Genomic DNA, 12,107 nt, shown 5'->3' on the forward strand with positions numbered 1-12,107 from the left:
GTGTCTATTTTTTTGTAGCATAACTGAAAATACAACACGGTATATTTTGCTATGTGACGAAAAAAAAAATGGCCTATTTCGTGAAAGTTTTTTTTCCATATTGTCCACAATTTTTTTGTTTTATGTGTTCAGATTTTTTTTTTTTTTTTACCAGAATCATGAATATTCCTGTCGAATCTACGAAAACACTTCACGACCATAATTAACCACACAAACTATATTTTGCATCATACCTTTTACGTCTTTGTTTGTGTTCACGGGGCAACCTAAAACCCCAAAGAATGTTTGCTCTCAAAGTTCAAAATAACATTTTATTTGACCATTTCCAGAAATAGACCTACATGGAAGAACTGTAAATATGAGTGGATGTATGTCTGTACAGCTCAGAAAAGCAGACTAACAGAACAAAAACACTCAGCCAAGTTCACACGTGTTGCAATGTTTTGCAATTTTTTACAGTCTGAAAATTATTTATTTGAATATATCTAAGAATACAGAACAACATCAAGAACAAATATGGAGATACAGTATTTTACTTTCAAAAAACAATTCCCAAGGGTGAAATATTGCCGACAAGGGGAAAGTTTAGGTTTTTGGTTGCTTCTTGGTTATATTGTGGTCCCTTGGACAAAACCAGTTGAAAACCCTTGTTATAGAAGACAAGAAGATAACTCAACAAACAGTGACCCCTTGGAGATCCTTTTGCTGTCTTACAGTCAGTCAGACACTACTTGATGCAACTGCAGCACATGATCCTGCGATTTTAATAGGCTGCAGCCATATTTAAATTAGGTGCGTAAGGATTTGTTTCTCATGCCCAAATTGGAAAACCTCGTTAGGTCTACAAGGTTGAGAGTTACTGTTCACCTCTCTCAGTTACATGTGCACATGGTTACATAAGTGCTTAGAACCTTTGTATGCTTTACATATTAATTCTACACATTGTGGGTAAAGTGTTTTATATCTATTACAATATTCTAATTGCTAGACTGACACAATGCACATCTTACTACATGCAAAACTTGGTATTGGTAAAAAAATAAACAAATAAATTCGAAAGTAGAGCAAAAACAACACATTTTAATTCCTGCCTTTTATTTTGATATTTTGAAAATAAATGATGCAACACAAATTTTGCGATAAGGGAATGAATTTGATAAAAAAAATAGTAAAGCCACTTTGTAGTACTAGTTAACCCTTCAATAAGGCAACATTACTTTATAATAAGTATTTAGCTTGTAGTTGAAACAGAGATCAGCCGCATTTTCTGGCAATTTATCAGCTGGCAGGCTATCTTTGCCCTACAAAATAAAAGAGCTAACGCGTGAAGAAAAAGTGATGGGCGGGGCCACAGAAGCCCTTAACCAATCACAGCTTTTGTATTGTTTTTTTCATTCAACTACATGCAGTAGACTTCCTTCATGGCTGTCAGACAAGCCTGTTGGGTGCGTGTCCATTGCTGTACCGCGTGAGAGGCAAGAATTCACTAGAACCACACGAATGATGAACTATACCGCTTGTAAAGGTGGCGACGCTGACCTGTCGCTCTAACAAGGATTTTCCCACCGGAAGACAGTGCTAGCGTTGCAAGCTGGCTAGCAAGGGGAGCAAGTGCATGCCGTCGTTTTTCCCCAGCAGACACTGACTGACTGACTGACTGACTGACCTCTACAACAACACACAGACGTGCTTGCTGAGTATTGACTCCCAGTTGTCTCTTATATGATTGCGAGTTGACGGTTCCCGAATATGAGACACAATGAGTCAAAGAGATACACTAGTTCATCTTTTTGCAGGAGGGTGAGTAAAATATATTCTCATGCCATTTACAGCGAGAGCTAGCGCTAGCTCCACGCCATCGTCTGTCGTCGCTCAATCTCGCCGATCCAAAACAATCGGGGGGCTCAAATGATGTGGTTGACTTGCTTTGCGGTGCTCCGCTCACCTCAGGTCAAGTTGCATCTCTCGGGCATATTTGCGTAAGCCTTACGTATCAATGACATGTCAATGTTTCAGTGAAACGTCAGGCAGAGGTGGACGTATGAGGGCGGGCGCCCTCGCTGAAATTCTAAATCAATATTTATTTTTGTTGTGTTTGACCTAGGCTCTCACCAGAAGCTAAAAGTAAAAAAATAAAATAAAAATACAATGCATCGGTATGCGACTGATACACGCGCCGCCACGCCATTCTTTCAAATTGGAACTACCAAACGCGGGATTTCCTGTCGTATTTCTTTAAATGTACTTATTTCTTGAAAACGAGGTCATGACTATGCATCCATTTGTGCACAGTATTTTCCAACCTTGCTTTTTTTCTCACTGTTGCACATACAAATGATCCTTTTTACTAATATACTGCTTTATTCTCTGAGGCTCGTGCAAGAAAACCAATGATCCCGGCAAAAACTTTGTTGACATCTCTTATCTTTGACGTTGTAAATGATCCCCTGACTAAAGATAACCGCACGTTCTCTATTATGGTATGACCTGACCCATTAGTGTTATTCGATTTGCATCGTATATTTTCAGATTATTTCCTTTTATATTGTCGGCTTAAATAATATGGCGTAAACAGAATGTTCCTTTGTTTTTTTTTATGGCAATATGATTTCCAAATTTTTAATCTATTCCGCTCCTTTTCTTAAATGGGACATATGACCGAACTTCTCCAAAGCAAGTTTTTATATTTGTTATCCCCTGTTTTAGCTTTTTTTTTTTTGTCCCACAACCTCATATAAGATGTCCATTTTGTTAAAACATTATCAGTGAATTGTCAGTGTGTAGGTGACACCACTCTCAAGCTTGTCAACAAGTAAAGACATAAGGTATCTGCTGCTGTTTGCACGTTCCTAAACCTATTATGCCACCATTTGATTGAATGTCACAACGAATAGTAGCTTGTTGTTATTTCACAAGAAACACAAAGCATTCCGATTCTTGCTTTAGCTTGCCTACATGCTACAGATCGTTAGAATGCCACAAAGACACTGGCAACATTATACAACGTTGTGAGATTGTTCTGTGAATGGCAGGTTACCAGTCCAGGTTGGGCCATGTCTTTCACGTATAGTCAACTAGGGCCGTGACTACAAAAGATGTTAGTGTTGATCATTTTTTAATTATGCCATCGAATAATGGAGTAAAAATAGATTTTGCAGGTATTTGTGCTATAGCTGCAAATAATGCTGATTTTTTTAAATAAATTAAACCGACAATGATATTTTTCCATGAAAAGATGATGGTTCATTTACTTTTCGGTTGCTATTATGTCAGAGTACAGGCAAAAATGTATAGGCGTAGTAAAAGCTGTTGTTTGTAAATAAATGGATGAACAAACAATATGTCTGCTTTCAGTGAGGACTACATAAAATAGAGAGTAATTACTTTTGAGAGACTGAAATCAGAAGATTTTGACTTTTTTCTTTTACCAGATGTGGTGGCACTGTAGGAGCCATATTGACTTGCCCACTGGAAGTAGTGAAGACACGTCTGCAGTCATCATCCATCAGTCTCTATGTTTCTGAGGTTCATCTGAGTACCGTTAATGGGGCCAGTGTGGCTCGGATGTCTCCACCAGGTCCCCTGCACTGCCTCAAGTGAGTTCTCATTCATCAGCTCTGTTGCATTTCTTGTATGATACAATCCATCTTGCATTTCGCTGTCAAGGAAGCTTGGCTCCAGTTGATGCTTGCTCATCCAAGTCTTGCCTTGTTCAGTCCAACAAGGCCAATGTATCACCCATGTTTGGAAAACATCACAAACTTGTGTGTTAAATTTTGGAGTGATGCCATATGGCATTTTTTTTGGGCACAATAGATCAGGAAATAATTCCAAAATAAGCAGCAGTGTGTTACAGCCCGTGTGACAACACATTCATTATTGTGAACTTGTCAAAAATGTCTGTCATTGTTTTGATACTTAATCGGCTTAAACCTTTTATCAGGGAATCAAATGCCATTGATATTTGCACTATTAATGTCCACACAAACTGCCTAATAGAATGAAGGAAAATGAATTGGGAGTGGTGTGTTGCTTTAAGTACAGTAAGTACAGTGCATCATACTGCTTCTAAAGTTAGATGCAGCACAAGTATAAAGTTTTAAATAAAGCTTGGATGGTTTCGTGTTCTATCGCTCGTTTGCCAAGATGCCAACTTCTGAAGTGGATTTGTGGCTTGAATTCTGCGTGCGAAGCTTTCCATGAGCCACTTGAATCTTAGTCAAAATGCATGGATCATAAATAGATTTTATTGTGTACTATGATTTTTTTTTAATGAATGAATTGTTCGTCATTTACGCAACTAGTTCTTTTAAGAATGAAGAACGCATACTTTCATATCGTAAAATGTGATCATAGCAAGCCATGTTATTGGCAACAGCGAGCATGGCAATACCTGCAGAGTTTTATAAGACCAATCGGAATGTTATACAACCTGACTACCCGGCACAAGTAGAAAAAGTCTTCTTCAGTGAAGGGTAGTAATGTTAAATATTAGTGCAATCTTGTAGCATCACATTTGTTCTTCTATGTCCATTTTCAGATTAATTATAGAGAAGGAAGGACCTCGCTCACTCTTCAGAGGCTTGGGACCAAACCTGGTGGGCGTGGCACCTTCCAGGTGGGTTGGTCACAACATATCGCTTTCGTTACATTAGCAGCTCGGAGTTGGAATCTCTCGCCACCTCACCATTCATTATAATGTACAGAGCCACGGTTTCATTCCGTCACTGATCACCCATGAGATTATTGATCTTGAATCCATTATTTTTTCTCCCCTGCTACGACACTTTTGGCTTGAGATAAGAGTTATATTTTATATAATATATAACTCTGAACATTTGTATCTCCAATCTTTTTTCCTCATTAGATTTAATATAAATGCAATTGATCTGCTCCAGCCCCTGATAAAAAAAAAAAAGTGTCTGATGTGCTTTTTGATCAAGTATATTGCACTATATAATATTGTACATTATAAAACCCTACTGTAAGAACATAATTGAATCAAGAATCAAGAATTAAACCACCTAGGAGCAATATACTAATACCAATGTAGGTTCCATATACCATATGGAACAGTGACAAATCCTAAATCAGTATTGCTGTATTGTCTGTGTTTTGCTCCACCATTCACTATCTGCGTTATGGCGTTTTGCTCTGTCAAAATTAAACTCAGATTCTCAGGAGCTTTACTTTTTCCTAAGCACAATGTGGAATGTAGAAACATCTATTTGAGAGAGAAGGAGGAATAGAGAAAGACAGAGGAGCCCCGATAAAAGTCTTTTGATGCCACAGCAGGTGTCAGTGAGAGTCAGTATTTATCATCATTATCATGATAGAATAAAGTGGTGGCTAATGACAGGAGCCTGCAGCTTCCTTTGCTAAGCATTTCAAGAGTGTTTATTGGCATTACTCAACTGTGCAGTGGCTTCTGATGTAACTGCGCTAGGAAACAGTTAAATAATTAAATACATGCTCTACGAGAGTTTGCCGTGCCTTTTTCCGTTTTGTAACAACTGTTTGACGGTCTAGTTTAGCATACAAGAATTTGACTACAATCAACCCTTAGGTAAAACTAGAACAGAGAGAGAGACAGCCACGTCCTCTTCTTAATCTTTCAAATACATTTGGCAACTGCTGCATGCAAATAGTTGCGTCTCTGAGGTGTTTGCCCACTCAATTACATTTGAAATTCAAGTTTTTTTGTCAATTCCTTACCAGCGCTTAAGAATTTTTGCTGCATTGTGCTGCAATAGTTCAGGAAATATACATGACACTTTACTAAATTTTGCCAAATCTGGCATGCGTGGTCTTGTCGGCAGTTTTCTGGTTCTCGTGTAAGAAAACGGGTGGCTAATCGTCGGCCACTCATGAAAATTCGAACTGCGCAATAGTTAAGTTGGGTTCAACAGCATCTCTTGATGGGTGGCATTACTTTGTAGTATTTCAGGTTTTTCCAGCAACAACAAACCGCGAATGACATTTACCACCAAAAGGGTGAGAAGGTCTCAGTTAGGATCACCGGAAGCAGTTTACTTTTGTGCTGTCACCAATTTACCTTCCAGCGTTGTTCAACAGATTAAGGCAATGTGCGCATGCGGGTTGTTTCATTGAGTAAATAGACCTAATAATATTGGATGGGGGTCATGTGAAAATCCATGTATGTAGATGTCAGAAAGCGGGCACTTGTTAATTTAAGCCACAGGTGTCAAACTCAAGGCCCGGGAGCCAGATACGGCCCGCCACATCATTTTATGTGGCCCGCGAAGACAAATTGTGCATCAAATTCGTGTCATTACTAGAATTGCAAATTGTCTTCACTTTTGATAATATCTTTTTTTTTTTTTTTTTATATTTGACCAGTTTTTACTCGTCTAATTTGAAAATGAGTTATTTGTCAGTTTATTTTGTAGCTTTTACTGTATATAATATGAGGTGCTCATACATTTATTTGGGTTGACAGTCATAATGGCCCTCCGAAAGAAGCTATGACTACAATGCGGCCCGCGAAAAAATGAGTTTAACACCGCTGATAAGCGTATTCGTCAATGCATTGTTATGCATCTGTTGGAGGCACAATCTTAAATGAGACTAATAATACAGAATAATGGCATGAAAAATATTTTGCTTCCTAGTGATGCTAGCCTGTGTGATTTGTCTCAACAGAGCCATCTACTTTGCTGCTTACTCCACAGCCAAAGAGAAACTGAACAATGTACTGGAACCTGACTCCACACAGGTTCATATGGTATCAGCTGGAATGGCAGGTATATGCGCAAGCTCTCTTATCCCCACTTTGGAATGTTTTTAATCTACAGTATTTCAACCCAGTGACGACTGTATGCATCAAAAAAGAATGCGGAGAAATGCCGATCCTACCAGATTGTCCATATGTTTGTTAGAGAAATCACTGAATGCCAACACTGCTTGTTTCGGATATTAAACTGCCAACTCTTTTTCATGCTGTACGTGTGTAGGCAATCTCCGATGTACTGCCTGCAGTACGACTGTAAAAATGCCTCAAAATCTTGCATTATTCACTCAAGATGACAAAAGGCAATGTTTAAGCTGCGTATGTAACATATATTTGTTAGAATAAGTAAAGTAATGCGAATGTATTTAACATTCGTACAACGACACCAGGAAAATTACATTTTTTGGGCTTTAAATATTTTAATCAATTTTTTTTGTGTTTGGTCACGTGTCGTTCTTCATATAGCGGATTTAACTTGTTTGCCTATTGTCATTTTATTGTTTTACTTAACTAATTGTGACTTCAGCACGAGGATAATATATGTATTCTCATCAAAGGTATTTCGCTGAGACTGCACGTTTATTTGAACAAAGTTATGCCGCACTTTCGATCGGCGAGCGTACGCAATCGCACGAGCATGAGGAATCTCTTTGGTAGTTGGGGGGCTTCGGGTCAGTAGACAAGGACTCGGTAGACAAGGTTCATAAGAACTGTTATTATGCGTAGGAATGGTTATATTTCTCATTTGAACTTGCTCCAAGTTACTGGTAATTTTTACTCAATGATACAATTTTTTGTGCTTGTTTTGGAATTCAGTTTAATTTAACATTTATTTTTCAAAATATAAACTTTGACAAATAAATCAGCATGAATTTAAAACAAATAAGCCAAAGTGGCTTGAGTAAAAATAACAAAGTATAGATATAAAAATTACAATTAATAAAGCGATAGACTTTATATCTACTGTAGATAACTTTATCAATTTTATTTTAAGTTTTTTTTTCAAGTTTATTTTATTTTTATGAAGTTTATTTTAATGTGTTTTGAGTAAACCTTTTTTTTGTGAAAATATAAATCACGCGTCAGTAACCCTTATCGTCATGTTTTTATGACCTGCTTCTTATTGTTGCAATTTAAACAGTGCATCATAAAACGCAACAAGACAAAAGATCCCTTTTCAAATAGAGTACACGTTTTTCTGTGACACGTATTTCAAGAAACGTTATGTACCCCTTTGCAGCTGTGATCCAGCCGGGAAGGCACAACTTTACAATGTGGGTCATTCAAGCTGCTGGAGCTGCAGTCTGAAAGTCATCTGTCTGTGTAAAGCTAAATCTCACAGGTACACTACAGTGCCATTTTTAGCACAGTATGACTCAGACCTTTGCAGTCAAGGTCAGCATTAGTCACACAGACTCCCCTGCGCAGAGCTATCCAAGTGGGCTGCAGTGACTTGTGATAGGGTGATGTCCATCCACTCATTTTTTTCTAGACCCAGTCCCACCTAACCCTGAGTCTGGGTTCACCCTGCATTGGACGCGATTCAATTGCAGTTGGGTGATTTTTAACAGGCAATTACCTCTATTGCGGGTAATTTTTAAAATGAAGCCAAATACTTTGTCAAGTTTTTATGTCTTTGTTAAAACCAATTTTCACGTGTTTCGAAAGAAATAGTCGGGAGTTATTTTCTGGCAGATTATTTGGTCACTAGCTGCATATTAGCTTCGTTTCTTCTAATTGAAAACATTGTGTTTTTCCCCTCTTTCTGTAGGTTTTACAGCCATTACAGCAACCAATCCAATATGGCTTATAAAGACTCGTCTACAGCTGGATGCCAGGTGAAATGTCAATCAACATTGTGATGCCGTACTTTTTATCTCGTGAAGAAAAAAAAAATGGTTGGCTCTTAACCATAAGAAACATCACCTATCCCAGAATTCAAAGGGGAGGGAATAAACTAAAATGAGGATCTACTGTATTCAACAGTAATGAGTACACCCCATTTGAGAAAAATGCCTAATCTATTTGGCCCCAAACACAAGACACTACTTTGAAATTCTGATACAGTAATCTGAGTCACTGGTTAAATCCTTGGAAATTTAACCATGACATTAAACCATTTTTATTTCTTTGCAAGTTCTGCTTGTCTTTTTTTCTTCACGTTTTTTCTTGCTCGACCAAGTGGCGGTCAGACATCTTGGAGTTATTCTCTCATTTTTATTTTTGTTTTAATTTCAGAAATCGAGGGGAGCATAGGATGAGTGCATTTGAATGTGTGCGCCGGGTGTATCAGTCAGATGGCCTACGAGGTTTTTACAGGGGCATGTCAGCATCTTATGCTGGCATCTCAGAGACTGTGATCCACTTTATGATCTATGAAAACATCAAGCGGCGGCTCTTAGAGGCCAAAGCCCCCCAGAACATGGACGAACAAGAGGAGGTATCCAAGGATGCTTCAGACTTTGTGGGGATGATGCTTGCTGCTGCCACTTCCAAGACATGTGCCACATCCATGGCTTATCCTCATGGTGAGCGTGATGCAAATAAAAATCGCCCAGATTTGTCTATCGTTTTCAACCTGTCCTTTCTCTTTGCAGAAGTGATCCGCACACGGCTACGTGAGGAAGGCACCAGATACCGCTCCTTCTTCCAGACTTTAACGACAGTTCCTAAAGAGGAGGGTTTTCGCGCTCTGTACCGCGGCCTCACCACCCACTTGGTACGGCAGATTCCCAACACCGCTATCATGATGTGCACCTATGAGATGGTGGTCTACATCCTGAATGGTTAATGGCTTCACTCCTTTACTATAACTCGACCCTTGTAATCCGGCCCTTGTTCAGTGTTGGAGAGACAAAAGAACATGGAAAAACCTGCTGATAAGCTACAACATGCGCACGTAATGACAGAGGCGGCATCTCAATGTTGTCTGATGATTTTAAGTGACAGGTTTTGTTTTATTACCAAAGGCACAAGGACGTTTGAATGGAACCCATGCGATTTGGGGTGTTGAGGTCCAAATTAGCTCTATCTTATTCAGAACTATTCATACGACTCCCATCCCCGCAATAATAATTTTGAAAATTGTAGTTGCACTTAATAAGTAATAATGCCTCTGACCTCTCAGATCTGTTTGTTGTGCTGCCAAATTTGTAATGAAGCAATTTTGAGTGAAATGTAGATTGTGCCTTGTGTATAAACAAGATGTGATTTAGGACACACGTATGCTTGGTGGACGGATGTGAAGCTCCGGTTAACAGAACTCTCCACAATGTGAAGTAATTTAATTGCACAAAGGTATTGTGGAATTTCAGGCACTTAGAGAAACCTAGGTTTCATCGTATACAGGACAGTCAACTTGGGTTTTGCAACGACCTAACCCAGGGGTGTCCAAACTCGGTACTTGAGGGTCGCTGTCCTGCCTAATTCAAATGATCAGGATTGTTATGAAGCTTCTTCAGAGCTTGCTGATGAGTTGATCGTTTGAATAGGTGTGTTGTAGCAGGAAGACAGAAAAAAGGCAGGTCAGCGACCCTCCAGGACTAGAGCTGGACATGCCTGACCTCACCCTTCTGCTCTTGCTTTTTATGCATTTAGAATGATCTCATCCCCACATAAAACCAGAAGGAGATTAACAGTTTATTCTTGAGTTACAGTACAGGACTAATAATATCACATAGTTTGGCCTGCTTTATATCTACTGGAATGTAAATACATATGCAGGTTTAAGGAAGCAAAACACTGAAACATTTTTAATAGTCGTGAAATAAATAGTTTTAACATTGTAATATTGATATATTAAATATTTGCTTAAATAATATAATGTAATTTGTCTGACTGGTAAGGCAAATGAAACTATCTATTCGTCTGTATTAGAGAGACCATTGGCCCTCCAGTTGTGAAAATCTGATCTCTCCAATACCTACCTGTACTTATGGTGTCTCACAATCTTTTTGGGGAATTTTTATTCCTTTTCCTCATTTAGAAAATCCATATTTGGTGTTCAGGACAATCCTGTTTTGCCCTGGAATTTGGAGGGTCAGTTTGTGTCGATGAATTTGAATAATATGACGGTCTTAAACGCACATTAATAAATACATGTTATAATTGCTGAAGTTTTTGTTTTAATATACAGTTTACTTAGTTGTTCATTGCTGCTTATACAGTATAGATTTTAAACAGTATTTGTTACCTAATAATGATTAAGATGGATACTAAATTATTAACCTATTCTGTCACTGGCTTTTGTCCTTAGATCAAATTGACTGCTTACAACCAGTAAATCTAATTTCAATTTTTGCTGTGATTGGTCACTTTAATTTAGCTCAAACTGGCTACATGTTGAAACATTTTTATCTGCCCAGCTTTAGTGAAAGGGCGGTTTTGACTGGACATTTAAATTGCTTAACCCCTAACCTGTACTTTGGATTTTGGAAATCGCCCAGCTATGTGACCCCTTGTCAGATGCTGTGAGTAGTGCATTAGCTTATTCTTCTTGTAAGCATTTTTGCAGACACTTAACATCAATGAGCACAAGTTGGGTGACCAAGCTCATTCTGCTTGAATTGGGTTTAAAGTTTGTCAGTCAGATAGATGGGTTAGTTTTATCAAACCATAAAAAGGTGGTTGACTCATCCCCCCAAAATATGTTGAATGCTGTCAGAAAATCACAATTAAACAAATATTGTATTTACTTTCAGCAAAATTAACTTGAACTGGAAATATATTAATACAACTTAAGTATGCATCTTTTTTCAACTATATTGTACAGCATGTCTGCCTGCTGTTCATACAGTCTTCCTTTCATCCAATGGTTATTGTTTTACACATGTTTGCATCGTGTGCTTGTGAGTGTATGTGTTGTGTGTGTTTGCCTAAATGACAGTCTGTCATTCAGTCATGTCTTGAGCGTAAAACTAGGAATTATGTATGCACTCAGTAAAGGAACTGCAGGTTTTTATCTTTTTAAATAAATTGTTGCCTTTCTCCTGCTGACCTTTTTCCATGTTGTAGTTGATGTTGTTGATGAGCCTACTTTAAGTGTGGCTCCATCTATGCATTGTCATCACTTGTTTTGTTGAATATGTGAGTCAATAAACTCGAGAGTGCAACTCATGCTGTATTCACGGGGTCTAGTCTTGTAATATGGTATTTTATCAACAGGTGGCAGTATTTGTCGAGTCTGCTGACTTAGTTTTCTTATCCCAGAATGTTGCATTCTGAGTCTCAACTGCAGAACGTTGCATCAACAGAAGGCAAACAAAATATCACAGGCCAAGTACCAAGTTTGTTTCCAAAACATGCGTTCAGCCAACAACACTAACATGAAAGCAATGCAATCCTTTCAGATATGGTT

At 38.3% G+C, this 12,107-nt stretch overlaps 1 protein-coding gene across 2 annotated transcripts; it reads left to right on the plus strand.

Annotated features, from left to right (window-relative positions):
• The first annotated feature begins 1,391 nt into the window (after positions 1 to 1,391).
• On the plus strand, positions 1,392 to 11,866 carry LOC125972536 (solute carrier family 25 member 36-A). 2 transcript variants are annotated; one of them, XM_049726289.1, is made up of 7 exons: positions 1,392 to 1,800; positions 3,432 to 3,596; positions 4,541 to 4,618; positions 6,664 to 6,764; positions 8,523 to 8,589; positions 8,990 to 9,279; positions 9,349 to 11,866. In XM_049726289.1, the coding sequence occupies exons 1-7, from the start codon at positions 1,760 to 1,762 to the stop codon at positions 9,540 to 9,542; spliced, it is 936 nt and encodes a 311-aa protein (XP_049582246.1). In that variant the 5' UTR covers positions 1,392 to 1,759; the 3' UTR covers positions 9,543 to 11,866. The 2 variants fall into 2 exon arrangements, with proteins under 2 accessions (XP_049582246.1, XP_068507452.1); XM_068651351.1 differs by lacking the exon at positions 1,392 to 1,800 and adding an exon at positions 1,833 to 2,825.
• Positions 11,867 to 12,107: the final 241 nt, after the last annotated feature.

The sequence above is a fragment of the Syngnathus scovelli genome, chromosome 7, assembly GCF_024217435.2.
Source record: "Syngnathus scovelli strain Florida chromosome 7, RoL_Ssco_1.2, whole genome shotgun sequence".
In the NCBI taxonomy this organism is placed as follows: Eukaryota; Metazoa; Chordata; class Actinopteri; order Syngnathiformes; family Syngnathidae; genus Syngnathus; species Syngnathus scovelli.